We start from the raw sequence: 27,520 nt of genomic DNA on the forward strand, positions 1-27,520 counted from the left end.
TATGATCTCTTGGGGTGGCTGCCACAGGCGTACGTTAACGATGACAGAAATCATTCAAAAGGTATCATAGAAAAACCGTGGGGGAGTGCAAGGTTTGTGGCATGCAATGAGAACCACAAGGGTAGGTTGCAGGGGAGAACTGATCTGCAAGGCAAGAAAGAAACTTGGAAACTATCTGTTCCAGTTTAGCCACTTATTTTGGCATAACATCTCAACTAAACAAGCACCTTGATTACAATGGATACTTTGCTGAGGCAACACATCAGTAATTTAGATATAATACTGAAAAGTACTGCATGTCTTGCTTAATTGTAGTATTGTACAAACTGTGGTAGATGAGTGACATTATTTCCATTTACATTTTATCTTATTGTAAACAGATATCTTGTGATGCTTAAATTACTTATCAAATAATTGTTAACATTGTAAACAGCATATTTATTTAAATTTAAATATTTTCTGTTTAATTTGAAAGATACATTCTAATGCAAATTGCAACTTTGAGAGTACTGGGCACAGAAGAGTAAACATGTATCAGTTGGTTTCATCGTATTTTAAAATGAAGTATTTTGCTTTAATGGTATGAAACAATGCAAGCCACAAATTTAGTTTGATATATTTTTTCTATAGTATAGAAATTATTTCTACCAATTAAAAAAGTCCCATTCACAGAGCTATGAGGACTAGGAAGGTGTAAGAACACATCTGAGAATGATTTGCACTAATGGGTCAGCACTATAGCAGTATTGGGGTTACACTGGTAATTTTTGACTATGCAAGAACCATTTTCACAGTGTTTCTGCAACCATACAGCTCATCTAAAGACAAAGCTGGACATCTCTGGAAGACACTAAATCAAGGAAAGTTTATGGCATTTGCACTGAACCACAAAATGTTAAAGCATCAGAGAGAAAATGAAAAAGTAGAAAATAACATGGAAAACAAAGAGAAACCAAAACCCAGCATTAAATAGCACAGACAGCTAGAAATGAACAATAATTTCAATATCTATGACAGTTTCAGCAAAACAGCTATTACCATCAGTGAGTTTAAAAAAAAAAAGGGGGGAAAAGTTTCTTTTCTCAAGACCCTGATAAGTAGGACACATCTCTAAGAGGGCAGAAATGTTCATGATATGTAAAAAAACAAAATGAGAGAAGTCATACACTCTGAGGGAAGCTTTCCTACTACAAAACACACTGACAACAGTCTCTACTCTGGTATTCATGTGTTAATGAAGAGGCAGATGTCTGAATGCATATCAGTTTCTAAGGCTTAAAAAAGTCTCTTCTGACAATTGTCCAGTAAGGAGAATTTATGTTTTAAAGCAAATGATTAAAGCTCTTGTATTCCAGAACTTAAGTCTGATGTTTAGCAAGCAAGTATAAAAGGTCATAAAAGCAAACTGCCTCACTCAATAAAAACCATTCTGAATTTAAAAAAGCTTCTAAGTTTGAGAAAACTGGCATCTCTTGTCATAAGATACGATCTTTATAATTTCTGATTATTCTCTGAAAGTTCTTACGTGCTCCTCTGTAGGAACTTCCAATGCTTTTTTTCATGTCTTTATTCAACAGCAAGGCTCAGAAAACACCTGGGATCTGAAATGTTGTGATCAGTCCCTCTCTAATTATGAAAGTAGTCCAGAAATGTTACTTGCGTCCTTGCAAAAACAACTGATCTGTTTTCTACACAATCAGTTTAAGATGACCTTTCCCCAGGCTATCCATTTCCTCCCAATATGATTACCCTATTAAAATTGTCTTAAAACAGCATAAATAAATAATATTTTATTATAGCATAAAATCAATTATACCAGCATGTAAATTGATAACACATCAAGGTCTCAGAGGTCTTGTAAGGATTAACTGATTCACTGGAAGTGGCAAGTAGTAAGTAATTATGATGGCTATTTTAAATCATCCACTAAAGTTGAAAAGAATCACTTTAGGTTATAAGTTTCAAATGAAGCCTCCTTTTTCTTTACAGATAAATAACTTCAAAAATACCTATTTTTACATACAAAAGCTCTCAAGATTCTTTTCTTTGTCACAAGGCTGAACAAAAACCCTTTGGTCACTCTCGAATTTAGTAAACACAAGGAAGGAGAAAAGGCTTCCCTAACTGGCTTTCAGTTTGACATTTTGGACATGTGTATGACAAACCTTACTGGAGATCTAATGTTTTGCTGGGTCTAGAAATGCAAGTGTTCAGTGTGTTCATTTTCATACACATAAAAACCTCCAGGGAATACTTTCTGCTAAAGAGCAAAACAAAACCCTACTCCGATGGCACCATAATGTCTCCCTTCTCCCAGTGGACGTATGTTAAAAAGATATGAGTTACATAGATGAGTAAGTTCAGAGCCAGTTATCATGCTCCTACAGAGCTGGAGTAAACCCTGGAGATGATTTACTGAAAACCTCTAGAGCAATTTTAATCAAGAATTTCATGACTTAAGTGAATCATCTTGTAACCAGAATACAATAATGGTAGAGTCTGTGTATCTGTGAAGGTTGAGCGTTTCAGAGCCACATAATTACCATAAATACCAGAAAGCCTGCATCCCAGTCAATGAGCTTACACTCTAATACAGTGAAACAATAAAAAGGCAAAAATCCCCAACCTGGAAAATCTACTAGCATAGTAGTGTGGCCCTTTGATAAGGCTTATCTCTTGCACATATTGCTGAGGGAGCACAACAGGAATATTCCTGGGGCTGGGGCAGCCCCATCTCAGCTGCATCCAAAATGCTCCCTCCTGCACTTCCACTCTGGCCGTAGCACAGGCAGAGCTCCCTTGGCTCTGCTCTTCTGCTGAGGACGCATCTTCCCAACTTGCTGCTGACGGACACAGTAGAGAACTCCACACTAACGCTTCCAGTTCAGAAATATACTAATAGAAGAGGCTCATTTTTCTTGCTAATAAACATGAGAGGTCTATTGGGCTTTATTTAAACCACACTTTGTAAGAAGCAGCAATTAGCCTAAAACTTTTCACTTCAAAAGGACAAGCTCTGTGCAAGAGCAAAGAAAACAAGGGAAGACTAATAAGCACTTCTGAACACTTGAGGATGTTAAAACATTTTTGAACACATTTGTATCAAGCTTGCCATTGCTTCCATGCTATAGTGGTGGTGATCCTCCCTTTTCAGACTAGGAAAACTGAGATACAGCATAACACACTAAGCCTTGACTAGATTAAAATTACTTTCAGATCATCAAAAACCCTCACTCTGCCTCATTTTATTTTTAGATTAGAATTAGTATCTCACTGATGTGGGTGTGGCCAAAATGTAGATGCAAAATACTTAAAGCAAAACACATGCCAACAGCTTATCAGGATGCCAGGCAGGGGGGGCTATTAAATCTCTGCAGCTTTGCTGAGCAGTTAAAATGCACAGACACACACTGAAGGCTTTCAGCCACTCTTCTCTTTTAAAGTCTAAAGGCAGAAGTAGAAATGCAGTTTGATACATAACAGAAACAGCATCTTGATTTTAAAATATCTGCCTTTTTTTTTTTTTAATACTTATTTTAAAAAGGGGTGGGGGGCGGCATCATTTTTTTTCAGCAACTGGGAAAAGCAGCAAAAATCAAGCGTGTGTGATTTTTACAGGATTAACTACTGAATTCTACTGGCCATGCTCTGGGCATAAGGATAGGTATATCTTAAACTTGAACAGTACTGCAAAGGTACTTCTCACATTTAAAAGGTAAATCACAGTCCACTTCTGAAAAAAGTTGTGTGTCTGAAGCCAACAATCAATGGATTCCTTCCCTCTAAAGTCCATTAACTCAAACATTCCCCAAACCAGTTTTATGGGTCTGACTTTTTTAAAGAAATTATATCATTTGTGTTATCTTTATAGATGCAAAAAATCTGCAAGACTTTGCCTCATATTTAATACGATTTTCATTATAGCTAGAACCACAGGACTCCTTCATTTCTCTTTAAACCCCTGTAGATCATACCAAGCTAGTGAACAGGCAGGATCAACAACTTCTATAAATTAATTCTGTAAAAGAATATACTGTCAAAGAAAATAGCAAAATTGCAGACTTGCTTCAAAATCAATGCAGTAATATTTTCTGAAGTTTTCCATCCTACCACAAGGTAACCAATGAAAGGCATTCAATACAAAACATTAAAAAAACTCTCCATGCAGTTTAAAATGTGCTATAGAAATAGAAAAGCCAAACTACCTCACAAACAGATAAGTGAAAAGTTTTAAAGTGAAATCCATGTAGTTCCATGCATGTTCCGCTCATCTGACACATTCAGGTTGATGACAACCTGAAGGCTGCTTCTAATTATCAGTGGAGACATATCTGACTTCTTTGTGCCTTTTTACAATCATATGCCTTAAATGCCTCATTCCTACTTCCACGCAGGAAGAAAAAATATGTCTCAAGCTCTGCATTTTCCCTGTCTCCCATGAGAAGCAACTTTAACCCAGACTCTTCATAGTCTAAGGCATGCATATAATGCTGCTCTGTACTTAGCAAGAGCTGTACTGTCTCCTCAACAAGATATGCTCAGGGACAGTAGACAACCTATATAGAGTGTTTTGCTGGGTTGGGGGTTAATAACTATCCCTAATAAAATAAAGTAACAGGCAGTGCATATCCAGCAGTTGACAACGTTTGAACACTAACTGTGGCTCTGAATGATGAATTAAACATGTACTTTACCAGATTTTTTTTTTTTCATACCAACTGGGGATAATCAAAATAATTAAATACTGAAGAACTAGAACAGAACAAAATTTCATGGTGCTCACTGCAATTCAAGGTTTGTTTTGTTACTTCCAACCACCCACCATACACACAGGAGGTTAAATTAATATTATTGACTACACAAAGGAAAGCAAAAGAACACGTGCAACATTATTGAATTTATTTGGGAGTAAAGTGAGAGATGAGATGTTGAGCAACTGAATGTATACAAATCCTCTTCAAATGATTAATAGCTCTCTCATGCAATATAGAAATTTGGTCAGCTAAGCCCACAGTTGAAATAACAAGCCCATGATGATGAGTTAATTTAATAAAAGAAACGCATGTCTCCAGAGTCACACAGTTTGGGGGCGGGGGGGGGGGGGGGCGGACAACAGCAGCTATTTTATTCATAAAATGAATTTGAAGTGTTTAAAAAAAAAATCTCACAAAGAAAAAATTGGTCATGAGACTAATTATTCTACAAGGGGGGTGTGGGGGGGAACCCTAAACTTAAGAGGGTATTTTGCAAAATGTAGTTATGTGCTAATATATTGGAGTATTCTAACTTTCAAGTTACACTACGAGAGAACTCTTCAAACCTGTGGATCATGATAAGAACAGCACACTCTCTAACAGGATTACTGATGAAATGCAAGTATCACTTCTTTGATTCTTTACAGTGCTGCTTTGCATTGACTGTATGAATAAAGTTTGAAAAATACACAAAGAAAACACTTTTACGTGTCATACTTCAAGTCTTTTCTTGACTCAATTCAACAAGCATGAGTCTTAGGTATAGAAATTCAGAATCTGCATAAACCAGCTGAGGCAGATTTGCCTCAAGTAGTAGTTTATATTTGGCCTGGGAGCTAGGCTGGGGGGCAGGAGGGGCAGGTTAAGAACTTAGATATTGCAGAACATCTATGTGGGTAAAATGAACACCTGCACACTATTCACTTCCTGAACTTGTGTGAATTAATGATACAGTCCAAGAGTTAAGATTATGAAATATAAAAATGGTCTCTTTAGGTTTTCAACTTCTAACCATTTTCCACATCAAGCAAGGGCAGGCTAACAATGATAAAGATAACAGCAGCAATAAAGAAATACATTTATATAAACTGAATTTGTCAGAGCAACATCATGAAACTATCTGGAGTCTGTACTATTATTTCTTCACTATATTAAAGTCTCAGATACTCATGGAACAATTTACTAGCACGCTTACTGAGCTGTAGACTGTGTTTCTATTGTACTCCTACACATAACTTCAGAGTTATGGTCAAACCATAGCATAGTGTAAGGTTCTGTGCAAGCAACTGAAGAAACCATTTAGATTTTCGGAAACATTACCATTTTCCATGTTTCAGCTGTAATTTGTGTGGCACTTTTATCTACTCTGAATTAAAACAGATAAACACTTTGAGAAAAGATGATCAGGCAAAACAAGGCACCCAAAGACATACAATTCTAGTTTGAAACCCATCTGGGTGATGGGATAACTGGTAGTTTTATGAATCGTCTACCCCACAATCCAGCTCACTTCCGGGTCTTGTTTACAAGCATGAGAAGTGCAGGCTAAAGAGGTGGGAGAGACAACATCTTCCCAAGACTCTGAAGAATCCAAGAAACATTCCTAGGAAGGGCCTTTCGTGATGCCTCTGCTGAGAATGGAGGAAGTCAGCAGCGGGCAACGGCAGTCCAGACTGGGTACTCGGTGTCTTTATGTGCTTCCCTCAGCTCAGCAGGAAAGATCACACACGTAGAGGCCTCTCAGCCATCTAAACAAATTAAAAACCATTTTGCAGCTCTCTCTAGTTACTCTCTCTAAACATCCTAATTTCCTATTTCACTGCTCCCTTCCTGTCTCTGGTAAAGAATAAATTGAAAACAACAAGACATGAGAGGGAATACAGCATCATTCAGTCACAAATGAGGCTGAAATGCTCATCTAGTAAAAAACGTGAAGAGCCCTTCATTCCTACCAGATGTTTATCTAAGATTCTGCTTCTTTTGTTAGCAGGACATCATATGAAGAATGACATTTTTAAGGACACACACACAGGGGTTTTTTTCTTAATTGTTACTATCTTCTCAATGGAAAACACGATATACGGGTATATAAATTCCCCTGCATGTGTCTACATTGAAGGAACTGAATGTAAAAAGATTATACAAGTTGTTAATTACGATTTGCAGGAAAATCCTGGATCGCCTTCAACCATTTATTGTAGAAACAAAGATGAGTGCAAATATAATGTGCTCCCTTTATAGAAAAGATTTATCAGTTTTGAATATGTTGGCTCTGAGCTTATTGCCATAGCTAAAACAATATTCATAAAAATATAATCATACTTAATGTTTTTAAATGATTACTGTAATTACTATATTTAATGTATCTTACTTCTGTGCTTGCTTCATTTCAAGTCTGTGACAAAAATGACATGTACCGCCAATAGCCTTCCCTGAAAAATACAGGTCATAAGGCATCTAACTACTGCAGTGCAATGTTGTCTTGAACAAAAGGCTTAACCAACAGGAGAAAGTATTTGAAATAATGAAGAATTTGTGAGGCTGACCCAGAGGTTATTAATTCAGGCTTCCCGGACATAAGTTTACTCAGGGATGACTTGCTATATGTAGATTCCAAGGGAGACGTTACGCTAGATATTGTTACGCTAGCCTTCAACTGCCAGAAAAAGATCCTGCCTCCTAAACAAGGTGCCATGAAAACACTTCATTAAGCAACCAGCTTGTCATTAGCTATTTCATTGAAATAATATAGAGAGTGACTAGACCACACAGGGATCTGAACAACAATACATACGACATATCATGAAGAAATCCTGAAATATAATAAACATCTCAGCCATTTACTGATCTGTAGTTTAAACAAACATAGAGACCTAAACCAGACTTACAAACTTCAGTGACAAAAAATATTTTCAAAGACAGAAGGGCTTATGCTAATGGATACTATTCAAAATGCCTAATGTAACACACTTCATCTTAAAACAGAAATATGCCATGGATAATTACCTCAGCAAACATTCAGGTACTTAAGAGTACAAATATAAGCTTAGGTATACCTGAGCTATACACTGACACTGACAATTTGCAGAGTTTGTTTATAGTAAAGCTGATTGGGAATAATGAAATGGCATCCCTGAAATCTCTCCAATTCCCATTCTGAATATTACCATATTTAGAAAGAGTTTTACAACAGGAAGACTTATTAGTAATACAAGATTACTTTCTAATCAGAAGAATGTCTCTACTTATATATATCCTGTACTTTAACTGCTTTACAAATGACTTGCATATTTGTCAGCGTCTTGGGTTCAGTTAGACAGTGACAAGTCCTAAATACTTCAAGGAAATGAGACATACTCAATCTAAAAAAGCTTCTCATCTCTGTTACAGCTATGCAGAGACTTTGAACTCCATGTGAATAGTGGTTGCTGCAGCTGAAAACAATAGCTGTCCCTTTATCTTGAAATGTATACACGACTACGGAGCCAATCTGATACATTACCACTTTTATGTACAGAAGAATTAAGAGGGTTTCCAACTGCACATTTTAATACCCATTCCCTAAATCCCCTGTATGAGTGTGCCTGAGAAGGTGAAATAATTTTGACTTTTAGTGCTTCTTTGCAGCAGTAGTTCTTAACAGCTCCCAGGCATTCATACAGTCAGCAGTGGCCAAAAAGCAAAATCGCCTTCCTGGTCTTCACTAAGGACATTTAGAAAGAGAACAGCGGTGTTGATAGTTCAAGACCCATACATTCAATACATTTTTCTGTGCTCCCAGCTCAAAGTATTAATGCGTAACACTGGCATCTTCCAGAAAAAGTTAAAGTATTAAGTTGGCTTTTCTCCTAGCTGAGCCTCACAGTAATTACTGAAGGACAGGACTTTATCAGGCAAGTATTAATGAACAGGAAAAGATAAGACAGCCCTCAAAATATATAGCCAGCCCTCTACAGTTCTCCATGGAAAGTAGCAAGATTAGCTCACCAACATTTTTCCTGGTTAGCTCCAACATTCATGTTTCTCAAACCTTCAGAGTATTTCCAATGGCAGTATTTTGTACATCCCATCATACTGCTGCCCAATGTTTTAGCAGACCTGCTGAAGAACTGTAAGATGACAACAGGTGAAGAGCTTCGCCCTTTGTTCCTCTCTTATTCTATTCATTCTTTGTTTCTTCCTATTCTTCCTAAATCTAGTTTATATGAAATGCAGATGAAACTGAAGCAGCAAACATATCTGTCACCAGGCTGCTAGTAGAAACTTCAGCAAATCAGATAAAGTGCGAAGCTTCTTTCTTTACACCAGCCTCACTGGAGTCTTACTATTTGAGGCTCTGCTCTTAACTACAAATTAATAGGTTAATGAAGTTCAAGCAAGAATTGTGAAATTCTAAATGTTGTTTCTGAAACTCAAAGTTTTCTGTTCTACTTCAGGACAACAGCAATTTCTTTCACTTCAAATTAGAGAAGTGAAGCATATCTATATATTTCCACAATGAAATCTTGCTGAAAATTATTTGATTTTTCAATAGATACTGATCTTTAACCCCTTTGTTAAAAAATGCAGAAAAATACAAAAAACCCAAATCAACATTTCGTATCTCTCAGGGGAGAGATCAGTCTTGATTCCCTAGCTGTAAGATAGGAATTAGCACATTTGTCATTCTTGCAGGACTGAAACTGTGATGAAAAACGCTCAATAGCAGTACTAGCCCTCCAAAGCACTACTGGGACTTCCATATCAACAGATCCTCTATCTAATATATACTGCCAACTATAATACAGAGTGGTACTCCAGATTCCCTAACTGAACACTGAACAGACCATACTGAGTAAGTCCTGTTCAAACTTGCCATTTCTGAATGCAACACCTGCATCTCATGATCACGCTAATTCAACTTCCTAACAGGTTCCCATTGGATGAAATCTTCACACAGTAGCTTACATAACACTGTCTAATTCCAGGCAAGAGCAACACTAGCAACAAAAAGAATTTAGCTCTTTTTCAGACTTACCTGCTGAAATAATTTCACCACTCTAGTCAGGCCATGGTTCTATTTTTAGCAGCAACAAAATAACTACCTGGCCGTATCTCAAAGCCTGGAAGAAACTCTTCTTTTGACCTAAAGTTTAGGCAAGCTAATCAGGGCATCGTTAATTCAGAATGATAAGTACTAAGACAACTTCCTAATATGTTGCTCTCGCTTGTATGGATGCAGGCCAGAAGACATCCTAGAATAGCCAAAAAAAAAAAACCCAAACAACTTACTTTTTACATTTTCTACCAAGCCAACAGTTTAAGCATCACTGTGAGTCACAGAGGTTGACTAGCTGGTGACAATCATGTGTTGAAATTATAAATGTCAAAAGGCTGTGATTCACTTAAATCAAGCGCCTGTGTTTAATTTATTTATATTAAGCTTCCACATTTCTGAGACATGGTTTCACCCAACTGCTTCCCTAGGAGCGTAAATCACCATCAAAGTACAGAAGAGTAAATCTGCAGAACATAACTGGGTTTGAATATGACGCACAGCAAACAATTGCAAAAGCACATATACGGATTCATTGTTAAAGCTGCTCCAGCCTTGGAAACGTCTTCACATTTTTCCACAGTTTATGCAGGAATTTAGAATGTTGCAAGTATATAATTAGTATTAGATGTGATTAATTCATACTGTGGGAAAATACAGAAAGAACTGAAATAGAGCTCTGTGGATCTCCTTCCTCTCCACCCAAACTGCAATCAAGCATATGCTATTTGACGCTCTGAACATACTGCCAGAACTCAATTTTGGGAGCTGGCTTTCTTCTCCTCTGGCTGTAATATTGAATGTTTCATTTTTCAATGTCACACTATTTACCATGCACATATTTTAGTCATATCATTGCACAGTATGGTTCTGGGGCTGGCTGGCTCGCGGCTTCTTTGTACCTAATTTTCCTTCATTCTCTTTTTCATTTCTTTCTCACACGGCTGTTTGCCAAGTCTTATTTGCCTATATTTGTAAAATAAGAACAAACTATTATCAGTCCTTTGAAAGGCACATAATACAGAGTTCTATGAAAAAAGCTGCAGGTTTCATCTGTGTGGTTTAAGAAGAAACAGTTTTGATTTCTACTCTGGCTCACTCTGGGTTTTGCACTGAGGTGTGTGTCCGGATAAGATCTAAAAATCTTCAAAGTTTACTTGTGGTAATGCTGAAAACATGAAACCCAAACCTTTTTAGAGTTTGATAGAGAACAATAAATCCGTCCTCAGATTACTGCAGTGGGGCTCAAATTTGCTTGAGGAGTTCTGTGAACCTTAGCAAAAACCTCATGGAAATTTAGCTTTTAATGATAGCTGAAGCCCATCGATGTTTGGCATGGTTCCACAAGTTTTAACATAAGGTTTGCAAAGCTTTGTCAAGCCCATGCTTTCACTGGTGTTTACTTACCTGCAATAAACAAGAGTAATACATTCCTGTGTATACTCAGTTTCTGAATTTGGTGCATATTTCTCCATGCTAAAACTAAGTGAAAGCAAGACAACAGAGAAAAAAAAAAGTGATATAAGGAATAAAGCATGGGAAAAGAAATTAGGACTTTGGTCCTACTCTGCCCAAAATTGTACATGTCTCCTGAAAAGGTGAGAAGTGAAATGGAAAAAATAAATGCCTGAGTAACTTAAATATTTAGGTTTCATTCTCAAATCTTACATTTGGCTTTAAATTTGTTGTGACCTCTCTGTGTTTAAGGATAACTACGCTGTACAACACAGCCCAGGGCAGAAACTCTCTTAATTCAGAGACTAAAAAAAGTGAGCTGGAACCTATATTACCTTGCCTACACAGTACTATGCCCAAGTTAATTACCTTTATTAAGAGAAGACATCAGAGGCAGCCTCATACTACACAGACCTTCTGTTTTCAACACCACAGCTAACAGCCTCCTCACTGCACTGCATTTGGCCGTGCAGATAGACCAGCATCTTACACTGCGCGCATCACAAAGGATGTTGCAGAAAAACTGGACTCAGGTGTTTCTAATCATTTTACCTGACAGTTAGCTATAAGGCTACCTTTTAACTGTCCTGAGCCGCCATTTTCTTCTACAGTCTATTGCTGTACAATTCCCTACAAAGAAGCATTCTGTACACTGGAAACAGAAAAAAATATGAATAAACAAATTATAATATTATAAATGGCATATCATAATGCTAAAAGTTATTTTATAACACGTTCCTAATTCTAATCACAACTTCCTACTCTGATATTAGATTGGATATTAGGAAAAATCTCTTTACTGAAAGGGTTGTCAGACATTGGAACAGGCTGCCCAGGGAAGTGGTGGAGTCACCATCCCTGGAGGTGTTCAAAAAGCCCGTAGACAAGGCACTTCAGGACACAGTTTAGTGGGCATGGTTGATGGTTGGACTCGATGATCTTAAAGGTCTTTTCTAACCTAAATGATTCTATGATTCTATAATAAGTATAATTGTGTTGATTTTAATATAAAATAATCCTGAATGCTTTACTATCTAGGTTACTGCTTGTGTTAGCTAAAAAGCATATAGATAATTGATTATGTTCATAAGCTCATCAATTACCATATTGCTGTCATTCTGTAGTAACTATTTTTAATGAGGTTCAACATATTAAGGGGTGTAAAAACTCTGAAAATCTGGCTCTTAACCACATTTGTTTGTATTTTTAGCCCATGTTTATCCGGCACTTATTGGCCTCTGAGTTACATACCTGCACTAATGGGGGAATAAACCTCCTTGTCCCAGTATTTACTCAAAACATTTGGTCATGTACTTCTCCCCTCTTCTCTTAAATTCAGTATATTGTACTGTATTTAGCTTTATTTATAAAAGGTTATGCTTACTGCAAATTCTAAGTCCTGGAACAGGCTTTATTAGATTAAAATTTATTTCCTTCAAAATGTCTGTCCTTCTACATCTGAGGAGAACATTCTGACTTAATATTTTGAGAAGAGGGGGAAAACCTAGTTAATTAGGGGGAAAAATATGCACACCCCCCCCCGCTCTGAGAAGACAGACTTTCATCCTTGTACAGCCCAGTCTTCTCCCACCACGGTGCTCCCTACAAGCACTGCCTGAGGTTTCCCGGGAGGAACACCCCAGCGTTGGCCTGGGCCCCACTGCTTCTGCAGGTCTGGGTGCACCACCACCACCATGTGCTGCAGGCAACTCACCACCTCCTTCTGCCTGCCAGCCACAGCCCTTAGGTTTGCGCTGTCTCCAGACCGCAAGAAATATTGCAGGGGTTCATGTGCAATTAGAGGATTGGAAGCCCCTTTACCAAGGCCTGTCCCCTCTCCCTTTTAGTTGCTACAAAGGTGGCACCAGAAAGGCGGTTTATTGCCAGACTAGAAGTTTGCTGACATGGGCCACTTGCCCATGGTTCAAGGTGGGGAGACATGTACTGGACACTCACATTTCTTCTTTTCTTTTCGTGACAACAGCAGACATAAGAGGTTTTCAAACCGTAGTACACAAAGCATTTTGGAGCAGCAAGGGGTTGCCTCAAGCAGAGCAGCGGTGCTTGCCCTTACCTGGGTGAGGAGCCAAGGCTTCGGCCATCCCTGCTGCACCGTCGGCAGGCGCAGCTGGAGCCGCTTGGCCCCTCCTCGGCACAGCGGCCTCATCCCGCACCCCCGTGTGCTGCCCTTGGGCTCTGGCAGCTGTGAGAAGGGGAGGAAGGATCCAGCAGGGAGCTGGGCTCAGCTGGGGGACGGATGCTTCCCAGGGAGAACAAGGGGTGGTGAGCTGCTCCTCACCAGAGCTCGATGGGGTTGCGATGGGTATGGGGTGAGGGTCCCGGTGCGGGCAAAGAGAGGGGGTGTGCACGCTGCCCAGGAGCTGCTGCTCCTTCTGCAGATGGTGGCTCTTGAGTAAAACTGGCATCCGAAAACCCTTGACACGCAGTTCTCCAACCGAGGGCACAGAATTACTCTTGACAAAGGGAACTGCCAGCCATTGCCCCTTGGGGAGAAGCAAAGTAAATGCTTCCTCACATTTGTGTGAGCCAATATAGCTTTGTAAGAGATTTATTTTCTCCAGGTACGCTACACGAAGACACACTTTAGAGAAGCTGGTACAAAGACTCCCTTTTCACCACCGCCACTTAAATATTCATAGAAAAGGGAAGTAATGGGGAGCTTTTTGGGAAGAGATTATAAAGGGAAGATCTGATAGTAGGGGAGAGCAGATCTACAGCGTGACCTTTAATAAATAACTGCTATGGTCCCAAGTGAGTTAATAAAACTGCAGACTAATTTAACCACATCCCCTTAACTTGCCCTTCAACAACTCCATGGTCAAGACAGTGTATACAAACAGAGAGGTCAGCATTTGTTAATGACCACAAAAAGCTTCCTCACTGCAGTATTGCAGACAGACTGCAGTTACAGGACTTGAGCACTGAGTCACGGACTATACCCTTCTCTACATGTGTAAGACATTAAGTGTTCATCACAGAAACTTAAATAAATTAAATCATTCCATTACAAATGACAAAAAGGGAACTTTCAAGTTGCGCAGTTATTATTCAGAGATATGGAAGCAATAAAGTTAAGGTTCCACATGCATCCTCAGCTCTGTGCTTTGGTCTATATGTAGCGTGGTTGTTAATTCCATAAACCACTAATAGGGTTTTTTTTTCCTAAAAGGAACAGAATAATACTTTCTATCCGCATACAGTCTATAAACTCCCTAGAAAGACAGCTCTACTTTTATTGAAATAATCTAGTCTCCTCTCTACTGACACATTTTTATGCACTAAGATATTTTTCCTATATTTACACATTTTGACGTTCCAATCACATTTTTCTACACAGAGCTCCGCCCCCCGATAATCCTCGCCTCTAAGAATTTAACCAGAGTACAAAGGCCTTTCTCAATGGATGTATCCCTCTGCGTTTTTCTATCAATTCACCGCATTCCATGTACCCTAGAAAGTACTTAGATAAATCTAAATCTAACTTAATTGAATGCGCAGGAGGTCTTTATATGCCTATAATTTTTCATCATTACTCAGTCTTGTTATTCACAGGCTGTTACAGGTTACTTACAAAATATATACTATGTATTTTTATTTTTCAAGCAAGTGGCTTCCATTGACTCTGGCCAGCATACAAGTGTTTACATTACGTAGAAGCTATCTCACAAATACATTTAAAGCTGCAATAAAAATATTTGATGGTATATGGAAACCAGTATTAAAATCACATAATTAAAAGCTATATCAAATTCACACAAACAAAAGAGAACAGATTCGGGTTTACCAACAAAAGAGGATATATTTATCTCTACTCTTGATGTTTTTAATATCTGAGGGCTTATTTATCCAATGTTACTGACATCATAACAAATTTCTTTTGGTTTTCCTTTTCTTGTGAGATAGGCAACTTTGTGAGACATTTTCTTATTGAATTCTGAGTGATCATTTTAAAAGAAATTCCAGAATATGGAAACATTTCTCTGGAAACAAGTGACCAGTATTTTCCACATAGTTTGCAAGATGCAGAAAGCAGTGATTCTTACACAAATATTCAGAACTCCACTGTATTTTCTTTAGAAGATGTAGACAAATTTTGAAGAAAAGCTTAATATTTTAACTGTATGCATTTGGCATGCAATGGTTCCTTCTATGAGATTAAACAAAGAAATTCAATTGTATTGAGGCCCAGGTCTGCATTATGCCTTGTGCAGATGAAACATTACAATTTTGTAATGTTGAAGGTTTTGAAGATTGTAGGGATTTTTTTTTTAAACTTTTCCTATATTGTCATTAATAACTTAAGTATTTTTACAGTTATTCTTCATCAACTACCTGGCTAAGAAAATCCTGAAAAGTGCAAATTCGGGGATAGGCATCGACAGACAGGCAACTTGCAAGGAAATGTCATGACAACTCTAGTAGACAGGTTGCCAATGGTAAAATCTGAATGTACAAGAAGTTCAAGAGCTTCCTACTGTATCTGCTATAGAAAAAAAGCAAAGATGAAATAGTTTGTAGAATTTTAAAAAATAGATTTAGAGCTTCTTGCACCATAAGTGGCTGTGAAATCAAGCCACAATCAATCAGTTCATCACACAGGTGAATACGCATACGAGAAGTTTGTGAATTCCACCCAAAGAGAAAAATGAGACATAGCACAACATAGCTACGCAAAAGGCCCACGACAAAAAATTTGTCTAGGGATAGTTTTGAAATATTTATAAACAAGTGTAACATTACCAAGGAAGGAAGGAATACTATAAACAGTAGGGTCATATTGTAACTTTAATTAAAAAAAAAAAGAATGCAAAATAGCTGAAATACCAAAAGAACATCTTTAAAGGGGCTTAGGGGCTGGGAGGGGATAGTTGAGGTTTTTAAACAATCATAAATACTCACCGACTTGTACGGGGATGAGCCAAGAGTGGCATCTAGTGGTTCGCAGTGTTATGGTGCTTAGTCCCATTGAACAGCTGGGATATGTTCCAGACCTGCTTTTCTACAGCATTCATTACAATCCTCTGGGCTGTAATTGAGTATCTGGCGAGTATCTTGCTAGCAAAATTGCGGAGGGGGGGAGGTTAACATGTAAAGGAATAAGTAAAGAGGTATTATTCTGTGTTTATCTGTGCTTTGCTAACAACTTAGCTTCGAAGCAAGTATATGGGAATTTCTTTTTTTTTTTTTTTTAATCTGGCAAGAAGAAATTGCAGTCTTTAAGGAAATATTTAGTATAGCTATAGGACTAATAGTGATCTGTTCTTTATGTATGCACATGTTCGGTTACCACTGACTTCCAACTATAAAGAATATTAACAGAGCACTTTCATACATCATATACATGTTTGGTGACATTTTCCAAAATTTACTTAATACTCTTTTATGAGTTGCATATTTTTTCTGTGAAAATATTGGAAAGAAGTTCCCCAGTTGGGAATTTTGGAAATTCCTTACGAGAGGAGACAATGTATTTGCAGGAACAGATTTCCTGAGAGTCATTCAGATCCCCTGGGGCAAGATCACTTTGTTTGCAAAGGAAAGGGTACAGTATTATAGTATTAGAGAGACTTGATGAGTTCTTGATCCAGGTTCCATTTTAATTACATATTATTAATCATTTTGCAGTTGGAAGAATCTAACATTGTCTATGTGTAACTAATTAGGAACTCATGTTTTTTAAATTAAAGAAACATGTAGAGGTTTCTTTTGCAATGTGGGGTTGAGCTGAGAATACATAGCACTAGACCATAAATTTTACTTCACAGTTCAAATATTGTTCCTCTAGAACAGCAAATAAACAGGATATTAAATTGTGTGTTATATATTCCAAAATTAGTGTGAGATACTACAGACATTCCTTCAAATACCAGCACTGAAAAGGCCATTTAAATAACCTAATCTGTTTTATATTTGCAGTTCTTATCTTTTTGAAACTGTTCTCTCATGGTAAAAATAATTTCTCTAATAATCCCTGCACACAGTAACCACACAAGCATAAGTACATATGAATTGATATTACTGTTTATGACCAGGAAGGCAATGAAAGTGAATGTTACAAATGCTGCTATTACTATCAGCAGTTCAGAACAGCATGCAAGGAAGATTTGAATTGCAATCAGTGTCATACACAAAGCTATTAAACTAATATTTATATTTAACCTATATTTAACAGAATTGAAGTGTTGAATGTTAATACAGATATAGAAAATGACATAATCGAAAACATTTTAGAATTTATGTAACATGGAATAAAATACAAGATGTGTGTGGTGGTAATTCATTGCTTCAGAGGTCAGTTTACCAAGGTGTCTATATACTTGGGAAGTGATTTTTTTATTTTCAATTTTCAGATTTTAAACTGAAATTTAAAGCTAAAATTTCAGTTTTAAAACTGAAATACAATATTATTGCAGATTTTTAAAAGGTACTTTGATTCTGCCAAACACTGGCATTCACCAAGTCCAAACAGCAGGTTTGGGGAGTTTTTTGCTAAACTTTTGGTTAAGAAAGCTCACACTGGCTTAATATGGCTGATAATGTGAAATTTTGAATTTAAATTCCTGGAAAATGAAGGATTTTGAAAGTGAGGACAGTGTAACCCTTATCTATTTTCTATTGTTTCAATAATATAGCTACTGACTTATAATACAGTAAATGGGATATCTTGGCACAACTTGCCAGAATTGTAAGCTTTAAGTACAATCCTATTCTCAGTAAAGAAAGTTTTAAATACAGGCAAGTGCGAAGTCTTAGTCAGTACATTATCTGACTATATTGTGTACTTCTATCTAGTATTTCTAACACAACGTCACCAATTTTACATCATTATAATGTTCTAGCTATTAAGTTTCCTGTATCTGTCCTTTGAGTATTTAGAAGACAACAGCTGTATGCCTTTTTGAAACACCCGCAAAACTCAAAATTTAAATTAGCTTTTTAAAATTTATTTATTTTTTCCCATGTACGACATGCTAGATCAGTCATCAGGCCTTCCCTGCAACCTTTTGGTTAGGACAGGTCATATGTCCAAGAGTTAAAAGTACAGCTAAGTGGCAATTGAATTGTACTATTTATTTGTGTAAGTAAAGAGCATGCAGGAGTCTGAGTCACGGAACAGGACTCAGATGGGCTAACTGCTGTTACAAATGCACACGCGATCACATGCATGCAAAGTAATCCCTGCTGTAGAGCTTTCCATCTAAACACAAGCAAAGAGGTTTATACAGACAGGCAAGGGACATTAGTAAATAATTAGGTAATACCGATCATGACGATAAGCAACACTTTCAGATCATCAACTACCTTATTCGCCATCAATGATTTGGGAGGCGGCGGGGAAGAAAATCAGAGGATCATTTGTTGACAAAGGACAATCAAAAAGAAAGAAAGAAAGTAAGTAATTAAAGTGAAACATCTGAAATGTAGAAACAGCCAACTCTCATCTGTAATCCCAGAAACAATGATTGCACCGATCTCCAGCAGCGTTGTCTTTTGCCAACTCCAATAAGCTGAAGGAACTGACCATCTGCAGAGACGTGTACGATACCTGCCCGGAATGTGTGAATGACCGCTTTTGTTGAAGACGTGGAGACATGGTTTTAGTTAATGCAAGACAGTTCAACTAGCAAAATGTTACTAAATCAATTGTATATCAATATACATTCTGGTATTGTGGCAGTTACAGTTCAGCATGTAGGGTAACAATAATGGAAAACAGAACTTGCCATTATGTATCATTAAAGTATAATCAATTACAGGAATCTGTTAGTGCTTTCCTTGAGAGAATCAATCACGAGGAAACACAATCTACTTAAATGTGCAGATAACAAACGGAAATGATTTTTTAAACAAGGTGATTGGGTTGAAAACATTTTTAAAGAAAAACTTTAACAGATTTCCTGACCTCATTTTATTAATGCAAAAGTCAAAATAGACAAAAATGCTGGCTTTATATTCCAAGAACGGAATATGAAAGTTCCTATTAAATCTGGGCCTGGAGCGTGCATTTTCCAGCCAACATCCAAGATTGCATTTGCTGTATTCATCATTATATATTTGTGTGTATATACAATGATGTCACTGTTTATGGCACTATAAAGTCCAATTCAAAAAACACAGTTTTTATACCGTCCTTCTGGAGTTCACTTACACACAGGCTGAGGTGCAACGCTCACCAAATTCACAAGTTAATGTCAGGGCTTATATGGTAACAAGAGCACAGAGGTGCCCGTAACACAGGGGCGAGCACGCTCGTGCGCTCGAGGAGCCGGGCAACCATGGTAAAAGCTAATGCAACCATCAGACACATCCGCGGTTGTGCACCAGAGGATGTGTCACTGCAGAAATACCTTATCAGTTGAAAGTAGAGCTGAACTGCAGTCTGAAGAGAAAGGGCAAGACAATAAATGAAACAGTTTTCCATCCTGTAAACTCTCTCCTTGTGCCTCTGTCCAGATTCACCCTGCTATACCAGGATCACTCGTGGTTTACGCAAGTACAGTGGGTATGAGCCAACTGTGTACGACAAAACTGAATCAGCTGAAAGTCTTTGTACTTGACCACAATCCTGCTTCCCAGTTCTGTCTTCTCCCACACAAAGAGAAAACAGGAAGATGAGGCGAAAACCTGTGTCAGGATAGGATGAAGGGAAGGAACAACTCTGGAAACACTAGGGGTGGGAGGAACAATGGATGGAAAAAAGCTATCAAGACAGAAGAACTTTCTCTCCAAACCAGTCCCAAGCACTACTGAAAAGTATTACCTTTTGATTAAAGTGAAAGCAAGCAACGTGTAAAATCTGCATGACCAGGATTGCAAGGGGTCCTTGTTTAAAACTGCTGTCTCCACCTTGTATCGTTCACTGCCTTTTTTCAGCAGAATCTCCCTAATTTCATTTCTCCACAAGCCCAGCAACACCCACTCAAGAGGAACACTGGTGCTGCCAGTATGTAGAAAGCTCAAGGACTGGGACATTATTTGGAGGAAATATATAGCAAAGTATTTACCAAGATACCACAATGAATTAAAAAAAATAATTAATTTTATTTCTCGATGGGGATAATTGTGGATGCTAACTGGGCAGCTATTTTATGGAATTCGGTACAGAACTTGGACCAAAAATGATGAGCATTTTGGGATTCAAGTATTTATATAGTACGTACTACACATTCTTATTTTCTGAATTTCAATTAATCTTTAAAAGATTTCCCATTCTATAACCCGTAATAGATCCTAGTGAATATAGATCCCATAAAATCTGCAGAAAATTGCAATTCTGAGAGATGGAATGCAGTAGGGAAGGGGAGCGGGTATAGAAATTGAGTAATTTTTCATAACACCACCACCTTACATTTCACCTCCTTACTATGCTTTTTCATATCATTGACATTTTACAGGCAGTTAAAGCCTGGAAATTTGGGTCTTTCTAGGAGAACAATAATCACTTGACCTCTAGAGACCTACTTCAACAGCCATTTACCTGTATCGGAATTTCAGTAAGAATGGGGACAGTTTTCAAAAAGCAACATAGGATTTACCCCTTCACTGAGAGGTGTGCACTTAACCTTGAACATCCCTACCTCCATCATTAATCAGTGACACTAACACTGTGATACTTCATCAGGCTATTAGTTTCCTAAGGGTTTGCAGGAAACAGCTGGATCCCCAGCTACTACATGAATGCACTAGAAGACACGATGCTTGTGTGAGGGAGAGTTTTACAGGGATTTGAAGTGGTACATGGTCTTACGAAAAATAGTATGCAGCTTGCTATGAAAGATCCTTGTGTAAGATATGATCAGCCAACAGCCAGACACTGTGCCAAATACAGGCAAAAACGCCCAGGGCAGCAGACTGTCTCTGTTGCCAATGGCAAGAGAGTGAAGATGAGTTAGGGTAGCACACGCTTGCACGGAGCGGATCCCCAGCCCGCCTCCACAGCCTGCTGCTGCTGCCATGGGGGCAGAATTTGAAGTAGGAGAGGGGGCAATTGAGCCAGGCACCTTGGTGAGAAGGGAAGTGTGACAGAAAGGAGAGAAGACCATGCAGAACAGTTTGGAACTGTGTTAGGGTAGCAAGGTCTACTGGTGGGCTGGGGAGAAAGCCTTGGAAAACCCTTGAGCCTCCAAGACCTCCCACAGCCTTTCACAACCTCAAGTGACCTCTGTCCAGGTGATTTTACCTCATCACAATTCCATACACCCTTTCCAAAAAATCACAAACCCAGCATAAGCTCCCGCAAGCCCTACAAATTGTACCAGATCTCCTCGCCTTGCTGCCAAGCAGCTGGCCTTTACCAGCCCTATACCCAAAACCTCCGCTGTTCCTTCCAACATGATACACACCCCCCAGCTCGACTCTTCTTTGCTGCAAAATTCTGGTTTGCATATGATGCTGAAAGCTCTTGGGCTGACTTTGTCAGCAGGAGCTTCACACAGGCACAGAATATCCATTAAACCTTTCACTAATATCTTTGATAGGCACTTTTGGGATCCAACAGTAATATTTCTCTGTACACATGCTCCTCATTTCAAAAAGCTAACTGGACACAGAATAAGATTTCAAGTCCTTTTTTTACATTTAAATGGAATAGCCTGAAAGCTTTAGCTATACAGCTGGTAGTTTAAATCTGAAATACAAACGTAAAATGTAACATTAAATCAAATTACTGTTATTGTAATGTTGCCTTTTTTTTTTTAAATGAACGACAAACAAAACACTTATTTAAACTTGGCCTCTATGATTTTTGAAGGAACATACCATCACTTTTGCCAAGCTTTTCCCACAAGCAAGTACATCCTCTATCTTTTATTTCATCTGTTTATCTATTTATCCATTGCACTTTGTTGCAATACCCCGGCACCTGATCTTAGACACGGTCTTGCACTAGGAGGTTGTTTTTGTTGGTTTTTTTAAGCAGAACATCTCCCACAGCATGACCTACAAAACCAGTGATAAAGATGTGCACATCAGGCAATATACATAAGGTTGAAATGCAGAACTTTGAACAAAATTATTAAAACATAAATACTAAACTATATGTGCATATAAATATGCATAATTACTTCATATTATCACTCATGGTCAAAACCGTATTAGTATGTACAGCACAGCTCAGAAGACTGTATTTCTAAGTCTGAAGTTTTTACACATCATCATGGAATTGTCATATTTTGAAATTTTCAAATTTTATGTAAAAAGACCTGAAAGCCATTAACTGTGGCCCTTGACATTGATCTATCTATTGTGTTTTGTGCTATTACCTATTATTCATGGAAAAATAGTTGCTTTTATTTTTCCAAATAATTTTCCAAAAATCTGAGTTTAAAAGTCACCAGTGACTATTTCACAAGCAGGAGCTTTCAACTAACGATTAAACAAATAAACAAGTGTATTTTCATGATAAAAAAAACCCCATAGCTCACTGAATTCAGACAAATCCTGTATATTATGAATTGGCCAACCACATGATTGATGAAATGATGCGTGAAAATAGAGGCAGAGGCAAAATAACCTACTTGAACCCAGAAAATTTTCAGACAATAATCATTACCAGCTTTAATTAACTTCAACACAAAAGTGGAGGCTCCTTCTGTTTCAAGTTAATGAAGCTCAACACACAGAAACTACAATTAGAGACAAAGCATAAGTCTAAAGCAAGTTGTATCTCAGGATTGAAATAATGAGCTTGGTATTTTAATTTTGTAGTCAGCAATTATGTGAGATACAGAAACAAAGAAAAAATACGTGCAATTGAATGTTAAGGTACAAACATAGCTGGTTTTCACTCAATATCTTTCTTATAAGCCAAACGCAAAAAAGTAACTTTTTTCCTACAATAAGCAGTATGTACAATACCCTGGAAATATTTCCACTATGATCATCTAAGATTTACTCACTTTCATACCACACAAGTCAGAAATGTGACCTCATCTAAAGCTATGAACTGCTTAGTGACTTCTATTTTGCCTTTCTCATATATATTCATTAAATCTTTATCTATAATACTGTTATTTCCATTTAAAATGATTGTTGTGTAGCAAAAAAAAGCTGTTCTCCCACAAAAATGAATAAACCTAGATTACTTCCACTCTTTTCAATAATTTGCCTATTCCTAAATACCAGGTTAGAAGAATATATGACCTTTAACTTAATCTCATCACCAAGCACCTCCAAAAAAAAATAGCACAAAAAGAGAAAAGATGGTCTGCCATTTATTTCTCCTATTTATAGTTTATTAAACCTAAAGATAATAGGAAAAAGGTGGAAAAAAGCAGAGAATGTCTGGGCTGTAGTATCAGATATCACTGCTTATTACTGGCTATCTGCCTAGTAATCATAAATCCATAGGGTAATATTCTAAAATCTTTTGCTTTTCAGGTAGGTGTGAGCCAAAAAGAAAAAACAGTTTAATTTTCTACGAAGAGCAGAAAACAGCAAGCACAGCACAATTGGGTACCAGGATGCATAAATATTCCTGATTACAAACCCTTTCACATAAAGCAAACAGGAAGAGTTTGAAGCTAACAGTGTGTACATCATGCAAAAGGTATCTCTGTCCCAAAAGATAGATATCACATAGACTATGAATGAACTGCTCCAATAAATTATATTATTCCTCCGAGGGGAAAGGAGAGCAATGTTATAAACAGTGACTTCAGAAAAGTGAGAACAATAGGGCATTGAATTTTGCAAGAGTGAATTAAGGATCTTTTTTTCCTGCAGGAGAGCTCAGTATCATTGACCAATGAGCCTTATAAATAAAAACATTAACTCCAGCACTGCCTGCTCCTCTAAGCACCTTAGCATCTCGTCCTTTCAACATACCAGAAACTAAAGGTAGATACAAAATATGTACAAGTACATATAGAATTAAATAGATGTTTCAAATGGATTCTTTAAAATATACTTTCCAGACAGTTCAGAACGCATGTGATTCTGGCAAAAAGCACATCTCAGACACAGAGCTTTGATGATAGACTGTGCTGTGTACCTTTAGTGTAGAAGTCTCAACAAATCAGAAAACAACCATCTCTGTACATCACCTCCTCCTTGTGCTGATACATATTGAATATCCATGGATAAAGGAAAGCTAAGCCAAAGCAGTATTTTTCAAAATGAATCTTGATAGGATCAAAATCCTCAGAACTGTCACTTGCTTTTGGCATTGCTTAAACCAAGGAGAGTCGTTTTCTTAAACTATCCACCGAGATCTTGACAGGACTAAAGGAGCGTACAAGTAAATCTGACTCCTAGTGTGAAGCTGCTGAGGGTAGGGCTGCTGCTAGCCAGGGAAAAGGCACAGCGCTCAGAGTTCGAGCCACTGTGTAGCTGACCTTTTGTGCAGCAGAAAGTTCAAAGCTAATTAGAAAGTGTTTTCAGAAAGTCAAGTGCTTTTTTTTTTTTTTCCTGAGGGAGGGATGATCATTAATTTCTAGGCCGCAAGTCTCAACAAGCAAGTCAAACAGCTGCCCTCTATGAAGTTATTTTTAATCCCAGATTCCTCTTTGTTATCACCAATATGCCAAACATTAAGCATTGGCAACTCTAACTTCATCTTGCATGGTCACTTCTCCTTTTCTCTCGTTCTTTAGCTGCTTTCTTGGTTAGTTACAATTGGAAATTGATAGTCCCATAAACGTCTACTAGAGACGTGTTTTTAAACACATCGTCTCTGTCTGCCCGGACAATGATAAGAGGAGTTTCTTTGAGGTTTATGGCAATCTCAACCAGCATATGTTTTTCAATAACATTGTGATATTTTTCCTCATCTCCTATGCAGCATTCTTCCCTCACTCCTTGTGCATACTTGCTTTGCCAAACTTCTCTGAAACACATTTTTAAATGGTATTTGAATGTTACCTACTCTTATTCTCTCTCTGAAGATTTCTTTTGGTTTATAATGAAGTTTACGTCAGGCAGTTTCTTACTGTTTATATGATTGCCTAACCTGACATAGAAGAGGATGCAAGAAAGAGGGGTTTGCCTTTTTTTTCCCCCAAGTAGCTGAATATGGTTTCTCCATTTTAGTTTCACTTTAAGCAAACATAATGGTTTTAGAGACTTGCAAAAAGACTGTTGTCTGTACTCTTGAAACACAAAGATATTAACACTTAACAGCTTTGCCTTTACACATTATTTAGTTATTTCTCCTCCAGCCTTCTTTCCTGCACTTCACAGTCTTCTGACACCTAACCTTTTACTGCACTGTTTCTGCTTTCTTCTGCATCCTCCACAGTCTTCCTTTCACAAACTTCGGTTTCCCCTTGCTTTGTTTAACTTGTTCTGCCTACTCTTACATCCCTGCCCAGACCAGTGGACCTGGCATCCAGGAGGTGCTCACCTTCCCAATGACAGTCTGCTTTGAAATGCAAGGAAAGTCACTGACTTCTCAATTATAAATTGTGGCATACGTGGATCAAATGTTATTTTGACTTGTGGAAAGGCAACCACATTGACAAAAGCTATTCTGGTTTGGGCATTTTTTGAAAGAATGCTAGGGATTTTGAAAGAGGAAATTTTTTTGAAGCCTCGGTTGAAGTTCTTGCAAGCTTCCGCTCCCAGCTTATATGACAAATTTCAATCTAATTTTGAGCCTGCAACATTAAGTATTGTTATTAATTTCCTGCTAAAAGTTCATTTCATAATATCTTTTTTTTTCTTTTTTTTTTTTTTCCTGCTTGAAAGTGAACATATCTGTTTTCATTTGACTGGCTCCTTCTGCTACATCATTATCCCATTAACTGAACAATACTACCTTATTCCTCTATCTGTTCTATTGGAATAAGTTAGAGCTGCCTTGCAAAAACAATAAAAGAAAGAATTCTGTGTTGCAAACACCGAGTTTTACCACTGTTTTAATGAGAACTTCTGTTTTACTTATAACCTTAACCTGTGAATTTATGTGAATATGCAAGAATCTCAGCTTTTCTTTCTTTCAAACATGTCTCTAATTCTTATAAGATGCTTATGAAGAGCATAAAAAAGCAACCTGGAAATACTTAATGATTTGAGTATGGGAACAAAAAACTGTATATATGTATTACATGTATGTAAATACTTTCTGTTCCATCTTGTTATTGCTGTTAGACCTGCTCTGTGTTTCTTCTTAGTTTTGGAAAACAGATTTCTTTTTTTGCAGAATTGTGCCAGAGGAGAAAAGACTTATACTGCAGTTCAAATCCATCCTCTGAATCAAGTAGAACAGAAACTCAGACTAGGACCTCTGAGATCCAAAATGACTGACCCATCCATCAGGCTTTTCTGAGCGGAGTGTTTCACAAACTCTTCTGCTGCAGTTGTTTCACATCATGTAAATAATTTAATATTCACTAGAGAAGCAACTTGAACAGGCTTCTCATATCCTAACTGAGAGCCCCACCTATTTGATTATGAGTTGTTCCGAAGTGGAGGATTCTCTTGCTCAGGAAAAGCTTTAGGATATCTCAATGTTTAATCAGAGAACTTGAAATTTTGAAAACTCTCATGGGATGAGAAAGCTATTTCCTTCTCATTTCTGGGAGCAAGCAAACATAATAAAGGGACAAATAAATACAAGAGGAAAAATCTCAGGAAGACAAAATAATCTGCTCAGTCATACGGTTCTTTGACAATTCTAGGTTTCAGATTTCTGTCATTATTTACAACAGATTTCACCAGGCAAAAAGCACTGTGTCCATACTTGATGGGTAAAACTGAATCTATAGTGTGTTCTTCAGTATACACTTCACATGTTTCAGATAGCGATTGCTATCGCAAGAAAGGCAGGCAGGAATAAATCCAGAACTGCGTGGAAACTATTCTGGTGGTTGTTTAATGAGTCTAACCTGTTAAGGGTACCACCAAAAGGATGAGTCCTATAACTGCAGTCAGAAGAATTAGTCTCCGGAACTCCTTGCCAAACTTTCTCAGAAGTGGAGCACATTATTTGCCATAGCAAATTCAGACCATAGTTGCCAGTTCCTTTGCTGTCAAGCCCCACGTAGACAGAACAGCTATTGAACTAAACAGGTAGAGAATTAGTATTCTTTTTTGATGGCTCCCTTATATAGGGCAGAATGGCACCAAAATGCTGAACAATTCTTTACAGAAGAGAAATTACAAATTTGTTGAAAAAAAAAATCATCTCCTGCATCTCTGCTTCTGGGACAGTGAGTTAAACTCTGCATTTCTGTGCTTAGCTATCAAACTCATTCCTTGTCAACAGAAGTTAGGAATACACATAAAATTGTCCTGGTAGTTTACATTTAATTTGTTT

General features: G+C 37.6%; 1 protein-coding gene across 7 annotated transcripts in view; it reads right to left on the minus strand.

Moving 5' to 3' along the window:
* CACNA2D3 (calcium voltage-gated channel auxiliary subunit alpha2delta 3) overlaps positions 1–27,520 on the minus strand; it is a 476,807-nt gene that overhangs the window by 296,763 nt on the left and 152,524 nt on the right. The window contains exon 1 of one of the 7 annotated variants that reach the window (XM_069812306.1): positions 9,772–10,242. The exons of 5 other annotated variants lie outside the window; for them this stretch is intronic. Coding sequence is in view for 1 of the 2 variants with exons in the window: in XM_069812305.1 (XP_069668406.1) it covers positions 8,742–8,747 (6 nt within the window). In the remaining variant the exon portion in view is untranslated. Of the gene's footprint in view, positions 1–8,741; positions 9,052–9,771; positions 10,243–27,520 lie in introns of those variants that run through there. One more of the 7 variants, XM_069812305.1, reaches the window with a different exon arrangement.

The sequence above is a fragment of the Haliaeetus albicilla genome, chromosome 24 (genome assembly GCF_947461875.1).
Source record: "Haliaeetus albicilla chromosome 24, bHalAlb1.1, whole genome shotgun sequence".
NCBI classification, from domain to species: Eukaryota; Metazoa; Chordata; class Aves; order Accipitriformes; family Accipitridae; genus Haliaeetus; species Haliaeetus albicilla.